The 16,275-nt window shown below is 35.9% G+C and overlaps 1 protein-coding gene across 3 annotated transcripts in view; it reads right to left on the bottom strand.

The window, feature by feature from the left end:
• Window positions 1–2,106: 2,106 nt before the first annotated feature.
• Window positions 2,107–16,275, bottom strand: part of ccdc40 (coiled-coil domain containing 40) — a 27,407-nt gene continuing 13,238 nt past the window's right edge. For all 3 annotated transcript variants that reach the window (XM_051898089.1, XM_051898090.1, XM_051898088.1), the window contains 9 exons: window positions 15,757–16,002; window positions 15,157–15,370; window positions 12,282–12,451; window positions 11,565–11,656; window positions 10,371–10,491; window positions 10,084–10,272; window positions 8,384–8,542; window positions 7,570–7,707; window positions 2,107–3,842 (listed from right to left, as the gene is read on the bottom strand). In XM_051898089.1, the coding sequence (XP_051754049.1) occupies window positions 3,726–3,842; window positions 7,570–7,707; window positions 8,384–8,542; window positions 10,084–10,272; window positions 10,371–10,491; window positions 11,565–11,656; window positions 12,282–12,451; window positions 15,157–15,370; window positions 15,757–16,002 (1,446 nt within the window). In that variant the 3' untranslated portion in view covers window positions 2,107–3,725. The remainder of the gene's footprint in view (window positions 3,843–7,569; window positions 7,708–8,383; window positions 8,543–10,083; window positions 10,273–10,370; window positions 10,492–11,564; window positions 11,657–12,281; window positions 12,452–15,156; window positions 15,371–15,756; window positions 16,003–16,275) is intronic.

Genomic DNA, 16,275 nt, shown 5'->3' with positions numbered 1-16,275 from the left:
TCAACGTGTCTGTCAAAAAAAGGGAACTAAAAAAAGTACTAAATAAACCCCCCTGATTGGTTTGGCACTATGACAAGATTTACATCAGTCATGGTGACATGCACAACATTCCAGCATCAAGAAAACAAAAAACGTCCAGATCTAAAACACGCTCATGTATCCGCATTCAAAGAGTTGTTCTTTAACATAAAGGATCCCCTTAGAAACCCAGACAAACAAATAAAATATATAATTATCTACATCAAACAGCTTGCAAAAGAACTGTCAAAGCTGTTCACTTGGAGTTTTTGGATTTTTGAATCGTATTGCACGTTCTTCCAAATCTATGAAGTCAATTCCAAGTGAGATCTTATAATAAACAGTGCAATATGAAGTAATTTACAGTATTATGATTAATAGAATCAGTGACCAGTTGTAGTGATGTTACCTATAGAAATAAATATGTCTATACGGTAACACTTCAGTATAGGGAACACATATAAACTATTAACTACGACTTTTCCCTCTATAAACTCCTAATTTATTGCTTATTAATAGTTAGTAAGGTAGTTGTTAAGTTTAGGTATTGGGTAGGATTAAGAATGTAGAATAAGGTCATGCAGAATAAGGCATTAATATGTGCTTAATAAGTACTAATAAATAGCCAATATTCTAGTAATATGCATGCTAATTGTAACGAAGCGAGACTCAGGCAGGGATCCATTTGCAAGCTTTATTATAAAAGAACGTGGTCGTACAGGCAGGGTCAAAGCAGGGGCAAACAGGAACAGCAAGGGACAGGCAGAATCGTAGTCGGGATACAGGCAATGGTCAGGACAGGCAGATATCACTCACAGAACAGAATACCAGGCAGGGGTCAAAGGCAGGCAGCAACGGGTCGAATACGGGTAACAGGCAGTAACGGGAACAGACAGGCAGACAGGATAATAAACGCTCAGAATTGCCACACAGGTTAACAAGACTTCGCAATGAGGTGGTGTGTGTGTAAGTCCTTTATAGTCCAGGTAATGATCTACAGGTGTGTGTGGCAATTGGTGTGAAGTGTGCATGTGATTGGCAGGGAGGATTATGGGAAATGGAGTCCAGGAACTGACAGGAACAGACGGTGATCGTGACACTAATAAGCAACTAGTTAAAAGACCCTAAAATAAAGTGTTACCGTCTATACTTTGTAAGCACACAATATCAGTTGTGAGACCTCAGTGGCCTCTGCAGTGAAGCACAGTTTGAAATGAGTAAACTTTGTCGTCACCTTCATTTTCTCTTTTTTCAAAGATACAAGTCATGATTTTTATGTTCAGTGAAGAATGTTCAGTTAGTTCAAATCCTTTTGTTGTTACGGCTGTGAACAAATGTGTCTTTGAACAAATCAGTGAATGACTAAATGACTAACACATAATACTCTAAGACACTCACTGGTCGCCACCTATTAGTGGTGTGACAATTTAAACTTTAGACAAAATAGCTGCTATTTTTGGAACCTCAATCGTGTTAAACACGGACAGGACATTTACTGGAGTCGATTCACCTGAATACAATTCCCCTGATTTAGAATTTAAAAAAAAGATTCATTATGAGATCAAGCCTTGTTGAGAGGCCGACTATTCTGGTCAATTAGTAGACCAGCACTAACCAGCATAAACCACCCTGGATGTTCTATCTTATCTAATCAGTCTGGTGCATCTAGTGTAATTTTGTACAACCTAAAAACAAAACAAAACAAAACAAAACAAAACAAAAACAACAACAACAACAACAACAACAGCAACAGGAAATGTAAGAATGGATGAGATAGTGTTCAATAGTTGACTAACGTTTTAATTAACCAAGCATTTTTACATATATATTTATTATAATCTGGACTAAAATGGACTAACACAATAGACTGATGTATTAAGTGTAATATCTGCCATCTCTAAATCAAAACACACATAACAAAGCCTGTATGAATATTTGGCAGACATTGCCCAGGCCTGAATGAAGGGTTGGGTTTATGACTGAAACATGATTCCTACTGTATTAGAACAGTAAACAAAACCTGTGCGGCTATTATGAGCCCGAAGACCCAATAGTACAAGTGTCATTACACACACACACACACACATGTTGGGTTTTCATGTTTTATTGGGACATTCCATAAACATAACGACTTTTATACAGTACAAGCTGTATATTCTATTCTCTAAACCAACCCATCACAGAAAACTTCACTGACTTTTCAAAAACTTACTACTTACTATAACTTAAAAACTGTTTTCCTCATGGGGACCAAAAAATGTCCCCACAAGGACAAGGATTTCAGTTATTGCATCGTTGTGGGGACATTATATATATATGTACTGATGAGCTGAAACATTATGACCGCCTGCCTAATATGATGTTAGCAGCAAGTAAGTCCTGTAGGTTGCAAGGTGGAGGTGGATCGAACTTGTTGGTCCAACACATTCCACAGATGCTCAATTGGATTGAGATCTGGGGAATTTTGAGGCCAGGGCAACACCTTGAACTCTGCCTGAACACTGCCTCTAACAGGTTTATACTGAAATAAACCTGTATAAATGTATCTGTGTTTATTCTTGTTAATTTTGATATATTATATATTTGATATATGTGTAAATAATACCGTTCAAAAGTTTGGGATTAGTAAGATTCTTTATGTTTTATGTTATTGTCGGCAGGTTTTGGATTGAAGATGTTGATAATGTCTTCATAATCCTAATTATCTGTTAGTTATCTTTCAAAAGACAAACATGTCAAGTTGTTAAGGCATCCTGTCAACTTTGTCTAACCATTTTTTTTTTTTTTTTTTTTTTTTTAAATGTGTCATAGATAGCTGTTTAGCCATTTTTGTAATAAAAAAGGGAGCTGCTAGCTGGAATCCAGATATTGGTGCAAAAACAACATAACATTACAACTGGTGTGGCGTAACTGGAGATGAATAAGCACATTTTTATTCATGTTAGGATAGAGTTCTAATGCATGACAAAACAAATCACATTTAAAATAATTATTGAGGAATAGTAAAACGTTAAGAAAATTGTATAATTGAGAAAAAAAAAAAAAAAAAAACAACAACAACATTTATTTCCATGGATCTGACAGGGTGGGCAAGCTGACAATTTAGCTCCACCCCTGATCATTAGTCTTGTTTTATTGGTTTGTGAAATCACAAGCTTCTGCTTTTCTCCACTTTGCCTCACTGGTTTCACTTCAGCTATTGATAATATAACAAATTGTTTGCAGTGAGCTTCTAATTTATTATAATTTAGCTTTCAGTTTTGTTTCAGGGTTATTTTAGAAGCCATTGCACTTATGTAGATGCTCTGACACTCATCATATATATATATATATATATATATATATATCCTATGAATTTTAGATTTATTTCATTAAATCATAGTTTTAAATTATGAGAAATTTAGGGAAAATTATTCAAAAGATTTTATTTAGGATACTCCATCACATTGCTTTTTAAAGTAAATATGGTTGCAACTGTGTGTACACTGATACAGAAAAGTTAGTTTGATATGGACTGTTTTTCTATATCTAAAGATATCATTCACCCACCTCTTGATAAAAAAAGTTCTCACCATAACAGACATTCAGTCTCTATATCGCTGTCATTATAATAAACCAGACCTCATACTAACCAGGCCAAAAGCTGCCAAACATACAGTATATGTACATACATGTCTTTTATTTCATGTAAATACGTATTTCAGTGGTCACTGGCGGCCTTGAAGTCCATTGTGTAGGTGTTCTGCCAATGTGAGGTTGATCCTGTGGAGAGTGCTGTGGTGCTGAGGGTACTCTTCAGCCAAATGCTGGATAATGGAGCTGACCTGAGATAAGAGTGCAGAAAATAATTAGCATCATTAGTCTTGTTTACTGACTTTTGAAATCACAAGCTTCTGCTTTTCTCCACTTTGCCAGCTACTGATAATATCACAAAACTTTGCAGTGGTTGCCGTGAGCTTACTTTATGGTAATTTAGCTTTAACTGAAAATTAATTTGGGGTCTACAAATAGATATTACAATTTGAATTTGCTACAATAGCAATCTGGATTTGCTATGCATGCTGCTACAGTTAATATTTACTAACATTGAAATCTGAATGTCACAAATTCTCTGTGTCTGTATACATGGACTTTTAATTTGATATTCTTTTGTCTTACTTTGCCTATGTTCAGTTCCATTGTGTTTAGTTCCTGGTTACTCGGTTGCCATAGTTCCGCCAAGAGCATTGTGTCATTGTTTAATTGATTAGAGTCTCACCTGTCCCTCATTGCTCCTGTGCATTTAAGCCATTCAGTTTCTTCAGTTATTGTCGTGTTAACATTACATGCTTGTTTGTATCTGTGTTGATTCATAGTTTCTATTAAATGTTACTTCACCATTCATGGTATTCAAGCCTTTTTACTCTGGATCGTCTATAGTCAAGCCAACACCTAACACTGAATTTGCTATGCATGCTGCTGCTATTAATAATATTTGCTAAAATCACAACCTGAATTGTTATGCATGCTGCTGCAGCAGCAGCTGTTTTTCCGCCAAGTTTCTTTATAGATGAATTGAACTAACTTCATAATTAATGAACTTTACACTATCACTGAACCAAACTGAATCAACACCGATCTGACCCAGCTCAAAAACAACACACTGTCCTATTTTTTTCAGAGCATCTTTATACATGAATTGAACTAATTTCATAATTAATACACTTTACACTAACTAATCACTGATGCTTTTTAAATGCTTTACAGCTGTAATGAATCCTGCTGCATCACTAATCATGATTAACCCATCACTAATCATGATATACAACTGCAAAGCCACTCTGTATTGTACAAAGCACCATACAAACAATGGCAATCCGACCTGAAAATGACGAAGCGTGATTCTGACATTGGTGTGCTTCGATTCTATATTCTCACATCAACTTAACGTAAACACTGCTGCTTATATACTTAGTAATTTACTCTTACCCCGAACGCAAGACAATAAAAAGCATGATGCTTGGTTTTGAAACTTGCATATGTTTGCTAGTTTAGAAATTAAAAGGCTGATGAACAGAATAATGTACTGAGATAAGGAGTAAAACAACATTCACTTATCTAGATGTTGAATGTCAGAATAACTCTGGAAACGTGCTGCAAACTGTTTATGCAAACGCTAACCAGCTATTTAAATGTTGAGCAGCAAGCTTATTGGCTGCAGATGCGACAGGAACCAATCAGCTTGTGCCATATAGTAAAATATAGATATAAATATCATCAGGTTGCGTTAAAGGGATAGTTCACCCAAAAAAGAAAATTTGCTGTTAATTTACTCGCCCTCAGGCCACCCAAGATGTAGGCGTTTTCTTCAGTAGAACAGTAAATAAGATTTTTAGCTGAATGAAACCATAGTCAATGGTGACTCATATAATGCAAACAAACAAACAAACAAACATATGCAGGCAAAACAAAATTAATACCTGTGGATCCTGACAATTCATTGAGGGCTTATGAAGCGAAACAACTGGTCTGTGCAAGAAACTGAATATTATTTACAACATTATTATGTGTAATCCACAGTCTCTGAAAACAGTCCTGAGCACGTATGTGTAGGAGCAAACTCACACATGAGCTGAAGCTGTGTTTGTTTACAACATGGAAGACAAGCGTGTTGTATTGTTCATCAAAGTGGTATTTACTTGTGCTTATCCTGGATGCTGCAACCTATATATAAAATTAAGATTACGTTGGCTTGTGCAATCTCAATCGGGAAGACTTTTCACAGATTCCCAACATTTGAGCTCCTGTGTATACGTCTTTATGCGACAGGAAACTTGCGCTCCAGACTACCATGAATGTGCACAGGACGCGCCGAAAGTGACAAACTTCTGTAACGACTGAGACAAATCAGACACAGTTATTTGTTATAGGTAACCAATAATTGTTTAAAGCACTCTGGGTCCTGTCCCCCATCCCCCGAGAAGTTCTCTGTTACAAGTTTTATTGCGCTAAAGAATGTGGTTGCCACATGGAAGAGCAGAGAAGAGACACAGAAACGTGCATCTTTCCTGCATTTTCCCCTGCATTAATTTATAGACAGACCATTCTATAAATGAACATGCACATCCCTAGGAAATGGTATCCATTATTGCTGTTGTTGTATTGCACTCATTGTATTCGCATGTTTTATGATACATTTAAGGTAACATCAATTATGCCATGTTTAGTGTCTATGGGTTCGTATCGAGAAGATTTAAATGCTTGTGTATGCGGTATGTCCATACCTGTGCAACACATCAGTATTACAAGAATCTTTAATAGTTCTTCTTCAAAAACTCAGCCAGTTAATCTTGCTCGATCGTAAAAGCCCTGACAGGAGGCGTGTTATGGCCCGGAAATACAACATCTTCATTGGTCCGGTCAACAACTAAGAGGTGTGACTTTGACCAGAGGTTAAAAGCCAGTGAACAATGCCACTCCCTCTCTTTCCTTGCTTCTTGGACGACTGAAGAGACCCCCTTCTTGCTGCAGGCCATGTGCTCATCTATAAGTTGTTTCATAGTACTTCATCTAACGCAGAAGATACTGGCAACAACTTCGGACCGAACCATCAAGATTACAACCCAGCCTGCAGATCCGATGCTCCTCAGCCTAAAGGCATCTTGCAAGTATCGTACATTTGAACACTAAACAGCGATTTAGTATTGATTTGTAAAACTTACCTTTGTCAGCAAAGGTGTTTTATTACTGAGGAAACTGATGATTCTTTTCCAGATTGTTTATGACTTTTTCCTATAGCTCTATCAACAGTTCCACTTCCGGTTCAACTCTATCATTGCTCATTCTTACCTACGTATGTGTGTGACCTGCGTGTATGTTATGTGTCTGTTAGTTTAGTTATGTGTTTGTGAGTTAGTTAATAAAGATTGTGCACAATACATGTTTGGTTCTGACTCCATCTGCTAATAAATTGCCTCTTAAGTGATTTAGATCCTGACTACATGCTCTGAGTAGCACGGTACAATAAGAATGTTATTTTTCATAACCTGGAAATGAACATTTCTTAGAATTAATAAACAATCAACACTGAGTGTTCACTGGACGAACAGGTTAATTGATTGTAATATTAATCTTAATGTAGCTACATCCAGTTAATCTGATTAACGGATTTACATATTCATAATTAATAATCATAATGAGTTATAATAATTATTAATATTTCCCTTTTGAGTTAATTCGCTACACTTCATCATATGAATCACTAAGGACAATGGTTTCAGCTAAAATCTTCTTTAAATTTCTACTGAAGAAAAAAAGACATACTGGATGGCTTGAGGGTGAGTAAATTAATAGCAAATTTGGATTTTTGGATGAACTATCCTTTTAAGGACCCATCAGCCTGCGCCATCTGGAGTTTCATGACAGAACTTGGAATATATACTAGCTTTGCATGAGATGTACAATATTTCTGCCTTTTTTTTTTTTTTTCTTTTTTTTTTTTTACATTTCCAGTGTTCTTGTGGTCAACTTAATTTACTGTATCGGAAAATCTTCAGTGGATTATATGCTGACCATTTTTAATCGCTCTTCATGTTTCTGTGTAGCCAGCTCCAATGCCGCGTCTCCGCTTGCCACCAGAGTGTACCGTCCCTCTTTAACAGCTTGCAGGTGTTTCACCCGGCCTTGCAGCACGGGCAGACGAGACAAATTCTACAGGAGAGAAAAGAAAACCATTGGTGACACAACATAAGTGGCATACAAAACATAATTGGAACTTAAATGGCTTTTTTGAGGTCTGGTACAAATACGACATACAAAAATACATAGGCTATAGTCCCATATGCACAATTAATAACTAAAAGATTGCAATCTCAATTCAAACACAATGACAATGATTCCACTATGTATATTAAAAATTTGAAATTACGATCACACTGGAATATTTAAACCTTCTTTCACGCTGCCGCTGAGCCAGAGAGAGCAGCGGTCATGTAAGTTATGTTTGAAACAGCTCCACAAACTACACAGTATTGCTATTTCTGTGTTGCAAACAACAAATAATAATGAAAGTACATTTATAAACAGATCCCCCCCACCCCCCACCCCAACTTCTTTTTGGTACTTTCAGCCCCTGCCCACAATTGTTGATGTCTTGCGCAAATGTTTTCATTGTATAAACATTCAAGCATGTGATACGTTGTTTCCTGTAATTGCGATTCTTGTGTAAATATAAAGTCTATGTAGACACACTCGCTCTGATGCCACGTTTATGTAGAATAAAATTGCTCTACATAGGTTGATTTAACCATAATATAACTGGCTTATAAAGCTGAGAGCCCCCAAAGTACTCAAGTGTGTGACATATGCTGTTGGTGGATGCACTGACTCTCTCTTTGGCTTCTTGTAGTGCACTGAGGTCTTGGGTGAGAACCACTCTGGTATTCTGCAGGTCACTGAGATGCATATGTTTGTCTCGTAGGCTGGAGGTCATAGAGCCCTGCCTCTCCTCCAGCTGAGCTATAACACCATCACACTCTTCTGCTTGCTGAACACACACACAGACATACAGTAAATAACAGTGACAGATATTTTGTAAATAAAAACTAGAAGATAAAGGTCATATACATGGTTATTATTGTTAAAGGTGGGGTAAGTAGTTTTTCAAAAACTATATTTGAAATCCACCTCAACAAACCTACCCCTCTCTTCATTGCTCTGCCTCCAAAACTCACCCTCCAATCCTAACCACCCTGCTCCAAGTTGGTCTCGAACCCAGGCCCGTCGGCTGCTGGCAGGCAAGGCGAGTGCACTAACAATGACACTAAACACCTCATTCTCTAACGGTCATCAGTGCGCAGTGGTTTACTTGCACAACTCCCACTATCTGGCCAATGTTACACACGCAGTGCGAGAGTGGATGTCTGTTTATCACAGCTGACGCGCAAAAAAATGCTTCACGAAAAATAAAGCGCAAATGATGAACGAATGACAAGGAAGCACAAAAATGAACGTACAGTACGCAAGAGTAAAAACAAAGTTTTTTTTTTTAGTTTGTTGTTTTTTTTAGTTTGTTGTTAGCTGCCAACAGCACAGCAGCTCCAGACAATCAATGACACTCAGACCCAGTGTTACTTACATGTGGAGCGGAATCAAAGCAGCCTCCGCATCTGTTTTTAGGCCTTCCCGCTTAGCTCTCTCCAGTGCTGGAAAGCTTTTCTAATAATAACGCAGGTCCTAAAGCGCTTGCCCAGTCATAAACCTTCATTCCAGTGATATTCTCTTGATCTCTTTTGTATTGTGTCTCATCTTTCTTTCTGCAGTTTTTTTTTTTCAAATCTCTCTCTTGCTCGTTCTGTCTCCTCGACCGTTATACGCTAATGCTAATTGGTTACACGTTTGTTGTTGGTGTTGGCCCATCTAACTTCCAAACAGTGTTTTTGAAAAAATATTTACCCCACCTTGAACTAAAATTAAACTGAACACTAAAAATGAAATGTAAAAAAAGCATTTCATTAAAACTAAATATATAAACCAAAATATTTGGAAAAAAAGAAACCTGACAAAAATAAATTTTCATGGCTATCATTTCATGGTTAAATTTTCTTGGCTCTAAGCTAACTCAAATAAAATTATCCATGAATTATTTTTCTTTTAGATATAAAATGATCACGCTTATTACATTGCTATTTACCAATAAATAAATAAACGGACAGTAAATAGTGATTTGTGATCAAAACTCAAAACATAGCTTTAAAGAAAATCAGTTGGCTAGGACATTAGTCAATTATATAGTTTACCAGTCATTAAGCAAAAATATTTTGTAATATTTTGAATGCCACCACTGACCAAATATAGTCAAGTATCCCAGAAATATTAAATCAGTTTGAGAAACTGTTTTAACTTTAACTGCTCTACTACAAAAAAAAGCAGAAGTAAACTGCAACTAGATGAAAAACTAAAACTAAATTATGCATAAAGTAAAACTGACAAATTTGAACTGAATTAATAAATAAATAAATGAAATTACTCAAAATAAAATAAAAGTTAAAAGGTCTAAACTATAATAACCTTGATTCACACACACACCTTCTTAGTTTGGAGAATCTTTCGGCGGAGGCTCTGGAGAGTGTTGTGGTAGTCGCTGTGTGTGGGCTGCTTATGGTCGGATCGTGCCTGAGCCTCACTCCGAACAGCTATAGTCTCACGTCTGGCCACCACTGACTCCATGTCTCTCAATAATTTTTCCTGCTGCTTCATCAATTGAGCATAACGAACCTAGACACATAAGATCCATTCAAACTGAAACCACACTTATAAGTATTGATGCATATTAATTTACTTCTATACATGCAAACTTTCTAAGTTATACAAACCTCCATACGGTGAATCTCTGCTCTCATAGTTCGAATGTCTCCCTGTCCGATGTCTGAATCTATGGCAGAGCGAGTCTCTCGCATCAGCTGGGTTCTCTTTTCCCACAGCATGATCTGATGCCTTCACACATAAACAAAACAGTTATACAATCCATACATTAACTCTACACAACATTGATTCTTCAGCTCTGCTGTTATATTGATTCTATACATTATGGAAATGCATTGAGAAGTCACATGAATGTCCATTTGTGTGTATGGCTGTATCTCAAACCTAGTAAGCTGCCTACCAAAACAGCATTTTTGGGCCAAAGACATGTTCAGAGTCAGCTGCTCACACAGCTCCAATGATGCCCAAAAATGTTCTCTAGGTAGGCATTTAATTAGAATTTGGGTATTACTTTACAATAAGTTCCCATGTTCCCATGTTAGTTGATGTCATATCTAACATTAACTAACAATGAGCAATGCATTTGCTACATTATTTATTAATCTTTGTTAATGTTAGTTAATAAAAAAAACTGTTCATATTAGCTCGAGCCCATTAAATAATATTAACAAATACAACATTTGATTTTAATAATGTACTAGTAAGTGTTAAATTGACATTAACTAACTAAGACATTAACTAATATATTCTTTAGAAGTATTGTTATTGTTAGTTCATGTTAACTAATGTAGTTAACTAATGTTAATAAATGGAACTTTATTGTAAAGTGTTACCAGAAGTTGAAACTCAGTCATCGTGTGTGTGAGTGTGTGTGTGTGCGCGTGTTTTTGTGATTTAAGAGGACACAAATTTGTATAATGATATGGGTATTACACTGGTATTACGACATAAACATGAAATATGAGGACATTTCATGAGTCCTCATATTTAAAATAGCTTTAAAAACATACTAAACAATGTTTTATTAAAAATGTAAAAATGCAGAATGTTTTCTGTGATGGGTAGGTTTAGGAGTAGGGGTAGTGTAGGGGGATAGAATGTACAGTTTGTACAGTATAAAAACCATTACACCTATGGAATGTCCTCACTTTGATAGCAAAACAAACCTCTGTGTGTGTGTGTGTGTGTGTGTGTGTGTGTGTGTGTGTGTGTGTGTGTGTGTGTGTGTGCGTGTGCGTGTGTGTGCGTGTGTGTGTGTGTGTGTGCGTGTGTGTGTCCATGTGTGTGAAGAGTGTTAGACTCACTCTGCCTCCACTAGGCTGTTGATAAGTCTCTCTTTCTCTTCATTTAACCTCTCCAGCTTCAACTGAGTCTCAACTGAATCCCTCTCGGCTTCCTACAAACACAAGATAGATAACTGTTCAAAATGTTTTAACAATAAATCATGTGAGTGATAATTACATGTCTGTTTACAACAGGGATTCTTAACTCTGACTTCTGAGGTCCACATTGTTGCAGAATTTGGCCACAAACCTATTCAAACATAACTTAATCACGGTCTTCAGGATTACTTGAGATAAGGTGACAAACAAATTGCACCCACACTGCAGTGTGTACATGGATGAAATGTCTGCTATAACAGAATGGGAAGCTAAATAATTTATTGTTTAACCTTCAAAATGTTCATTGATAAATATTCTATCAAGTTGTATTTGTGTTATGGAATAGAACGTAGTATTGTGTTTGCATTACTACTGATTAGTATTTATATTGCTGTTGATCTTTTGAGTTTCTAGTATACACTGAAAAAAATTGCCCTTTATTGTTATACAGTAAATGAACAAGATCCCAAAGTAATATCAGTTCTTTCTTACTGTAGGGTCTGTGCTTGAAAATGACATACAGATGACGTACAGATGACAAAATGAAAAGAATAAGAACAGAAGAATACAGAAAAAAAAGAGTGGATAAGGAAAAGGCCTGTTTTTTCACAATAAGCTACACAGTGTGTAAAGTTGCACCTTGAGTTTCTGTCTGAACTCTGTTTCCATCAGACTGTTGCTCTGTTGCAGGGCTTGATTCAGATCACTGTTTTTACTGAGCAAAGAGTTCAGTTTCACCATGTCTGCCATGAGAGCTTTGATCTGTTTATCCAGATCTGCCTGTTCGCGCTGTTCCTGCTCCATCTCACCTTATACACATAAACATAACCAACACACATATGCAGAGGATGATATCAATTATTTATCAGACTCATTTTATTACTTTGTGCTTTGTTTATTCTCTTATATATTCTCTTACAAATGGTAAAAATGTTTGTAGTTAATTTACTTAAAGTTATCCACCTTTTTCTAACACCCCATAACGCTTTACGCAAATTATGGGAGTAACTTCTGTTAAACTGTAAACAATAAGTGAAAGACTCACTCTATGAACGCAATAATATGCTTTTTTTAAAAACTGGATACAATGAAGTGACATCATTCTACTCACCCTTCAACCACTGAACATTAAAAGGAAACTTAAAAGTGTAAAAGCATTAACAAAGTACTTTCAACAGACCATGAATTAGCCCAAAAGCATTCCAGCAAACACTGCTAATAGAGATTAAAAGTGAAAAGGCCAGTAGTGGTATTCACATTAAGCTGTATTAACATTTAGATGCATTGCATCTCATGCACAGAAGCCATTGGCACATGCCACTGCCATTTTGGCACTCATACTTGCAAACATACAAACATTTATTTGTTTTGCATATATTTACAGATTTTTTTTTTTTTTTTTTGGTTCTGCTTTTATTTATTTATTTATTTATTTTATTCTCTCTAATTTGTATTGGATTGTATTATATTGCACTTATATTGTATTGCACTAATGTAGAATCCCTGAGCCTCAATCTAAGCATTTCAATGTGCAAACTGTCACTAACATTGTACACATGATAAATAAACTTAAAATTTGAACTTGAAACTAGTGACACATCTGGTTTTCATTGGCATGTGCCAGCGGATAGTGGCATGTGCCACTAAAACTTGTGACGTGTGCCAGTGGATAGTGGCATGTGGCAATAAAACTTGTGACATGTGCTGATGGACTGCGTCGTGTGCCACTGACAATGTTGTCGTGTATGTTGTGGCATCTTCAGTAGTGACTGACAGATGAGTTGAGCAGCTATACTGATGTAATTGTGACACAAAATCCTAAATAAATAGCCTAATTTAGTGTTTTTAAAAATATATATATATCAATTAAACATATTTACAAATTGGTAATATTTTTTTAAATATGTATATATACATGTACTGTATGTAAACTTATATTTTCAAATATGTTAACAAGCAAACTGCCCATTCTAGGAAACCGACAGAATAAATCTATCATGGGTCACTACGAATACTGCATTAGCAGTCGAGTCCGTAAACCTATATTTTTGCATGATGCTGCATGCACGCCGGTAGGTCTCAGTATAAGTATAACATTGGCCAAGCGCAAGATCAACTAAAACTTACAACAGTTGAGGAAGATCCACGGGTGGTGTATTTGTTATTTGTTTGTGAGTTAGATGGTAGCAAATTCAAGAGTCTGATATTGATCTAAAAAAATATAGGTATAATTTATATTATTCAAATAATATAATATGTGGTTAGTGGTTCTCATCTATGCCTTTAATATTTCACAAATAATTTTATGGAATTATGTAATAAGACATAAAAACAAATTTTCATAATGCATTTTAGAACGGTAGGTGTCACTTTATAATGGTTTGTGACATTTTCTGTCATGCTAGTTTACAATTATATGAAACACCTGATGACACACATACCCCTTTTGGTTGCTAACAAATTAATTAGAACGTTTCACTTTTTTTTTTTTATTTGTGGCCACTCATCTGAATAGTGTCTATATTCTTTTATAATTCCAAATAACACAGGTGAACTGTCAATCCTATGCAAATAGAAAAAATGTGTTGAGTTATCAAAACAACTGTGTATTTACAATATATATTTAAAAAATATATATTGCAATATATATTTATATTGTAAAAAAAAATTATATTAAATAGAAACTTATAATAACTCCAGGATATAATAAACCCTATGTTTGAAACAATGTCAGTGGCACGTCACAAGTTTTAGTGGCACATGCCAATGACAACCGGATGCACCATTAAGGACAGTGGCATGCACCAATGTCTTCTGTGCATAAGATGCCATGCCACTTAATGTTAATACTGCTTCTCGAGTCTTCAGTGTCACATGATCCTTCAGAAATCATTCTAATATGCTGATTAGCTCCTCAAGAAATTTATTAATATTATCAATGTTGAAAACAGTTGTGTACAATTTTTTTTCAGGATTCTTTGATGAATAAAAAGTTCAAAAGAACAGCATTTATTTGAAATAGAAAACTTTTGTAACATTATACACTATCGTTCAAAAGTTTGGGGTCAGTAAGATTTTTTAAGAAATTTAAGAAAATAACACTTTTATTCAGCAAGTATGCATAAAATTGATCAAAAGTGACAGTGAAGACATTTATAATGTTGCAAAAGAGTCTATTATATATATATATATATATATATATATATATATATGATATCAAATGGTATGGTATACAGTATATATATACAATTTTAACTGTATAGAAAAAAAATACTTGAAATATATTATTTTTGTTATGCAGAAGAAAGTAATAAAGGTTTGGAATAATATGAAGGATAATAATTCTTTCAACACTTTTTTTTTTGGAATACAATACAAAATGTACCTACTACCTGTTAGGAAACTTATAGTCATTATTATTATTATTATTATTATTATTATTATTATCACTAGTGATGCAGAAATAGCATACAGAGTCTTTGAGAACAGTGTGTAAGTGAAAAGTGGTACCTACTCTCTTTCCTGATCTTGCTCTGTTGCAGTATTGTGAGTTGTGTTTGTAGGATCTGTACAGAGGAGCTGTGGGCCTGTTTTTCCTGAGTGAATCTCACTAGCTCCCCCTGCTGCCAAAGCCACAACTGCTGCTGCTCTTTAATATCTGCACCAACTTCTTCCAGCTCCTTAGACAGGGTGGCTGCACGGATCTCCAGAGGACCTAGGTCTTCATGCTACTCTCACACACACATTTCACAGTTTAAATATGCAGTATCTACAGTAACTAGAATATGAAATGCAATAGTCTGTAGCAGGGTTCCTCAAATCTTGCCCAGTAGGGCCACCTCCCTGCAGAGTTTAGCTCCAACCCTGAACAAACACACTTGAGCAAGCTAATCAATGTCTTCAGGATCACTAGAAAAGCACCGGTAGGTGAGTTTGATCAGGGTTTGAGCTAAGCTCTACAGGACAGTTGCCCTCGAGGACTGGATTTGAGGAACCCTGGTCTAGATGGATGCTATGACTTATTGTTGTCATCAGAGAAAGAGGGAGGTCCATGTCTTTTTCAAAACATTCATACATTAAAACATGAACTGAGCATGAAAATGTGAGCTCTAACCCCAGTACTGGACACAATATCCTTGATCTTCTTGTTGTAGATGCTGATCGTGGCCTGTTTTCGCTCAATATCTGTGACTTGTTTAGCAATCTCTGCCTCGCGAGAAGACAGCAGCAAGTGTCGCTGGCTCATTTCTTGCTCAAGTTCAGCTTGAAATGCAACCAGAGAATCCAGATGTGTCACCACCTCTTGCCCCTCCAGCGTAACTGCGTTTATGTCATTCTCCAGTCTGGTTAACTGAGCCTCCTAAGAAATCACATATAATGCACAAGTTTGAATTTTATGAAACTTGTCAAGAACACATTCAGGTCATATTACACCTCAAAATCACGGTCATATTAACCCCCTTATATTATATTTCCTGTGACAAGTCACCATGATATTTATCTCCATAGTTACTCTTTTGGTTTTCATAGTTACTGATTACGTTCTTCTGTTTTTAGTTGAATTCCTCATTTTGTCCTGTGAGTGTGTGTGTGTATATATACAGTATATACTTTTTTTGAACTGAGGTTTGGT

Source organism: Ctenopharyngodon idella, chromosome 6 (assembly GCF_019924925.1).
Source record: "Ctenopharyngodon idella isolate HZGC_01 chromosome 6, HZGC01, whole genome shotgun sequence".
NCBI lineage: Eukaryota > Metazoa > Chordata > Actinopteri > Cypriniformes > Xenocyprididae > Ctenopharyngodon > Ctenopharyngodon idella.
Note: the sequence above shows the minus strand (reverse complement) of the source record. Positions and strands in the feature narration are given on the sequence as shown.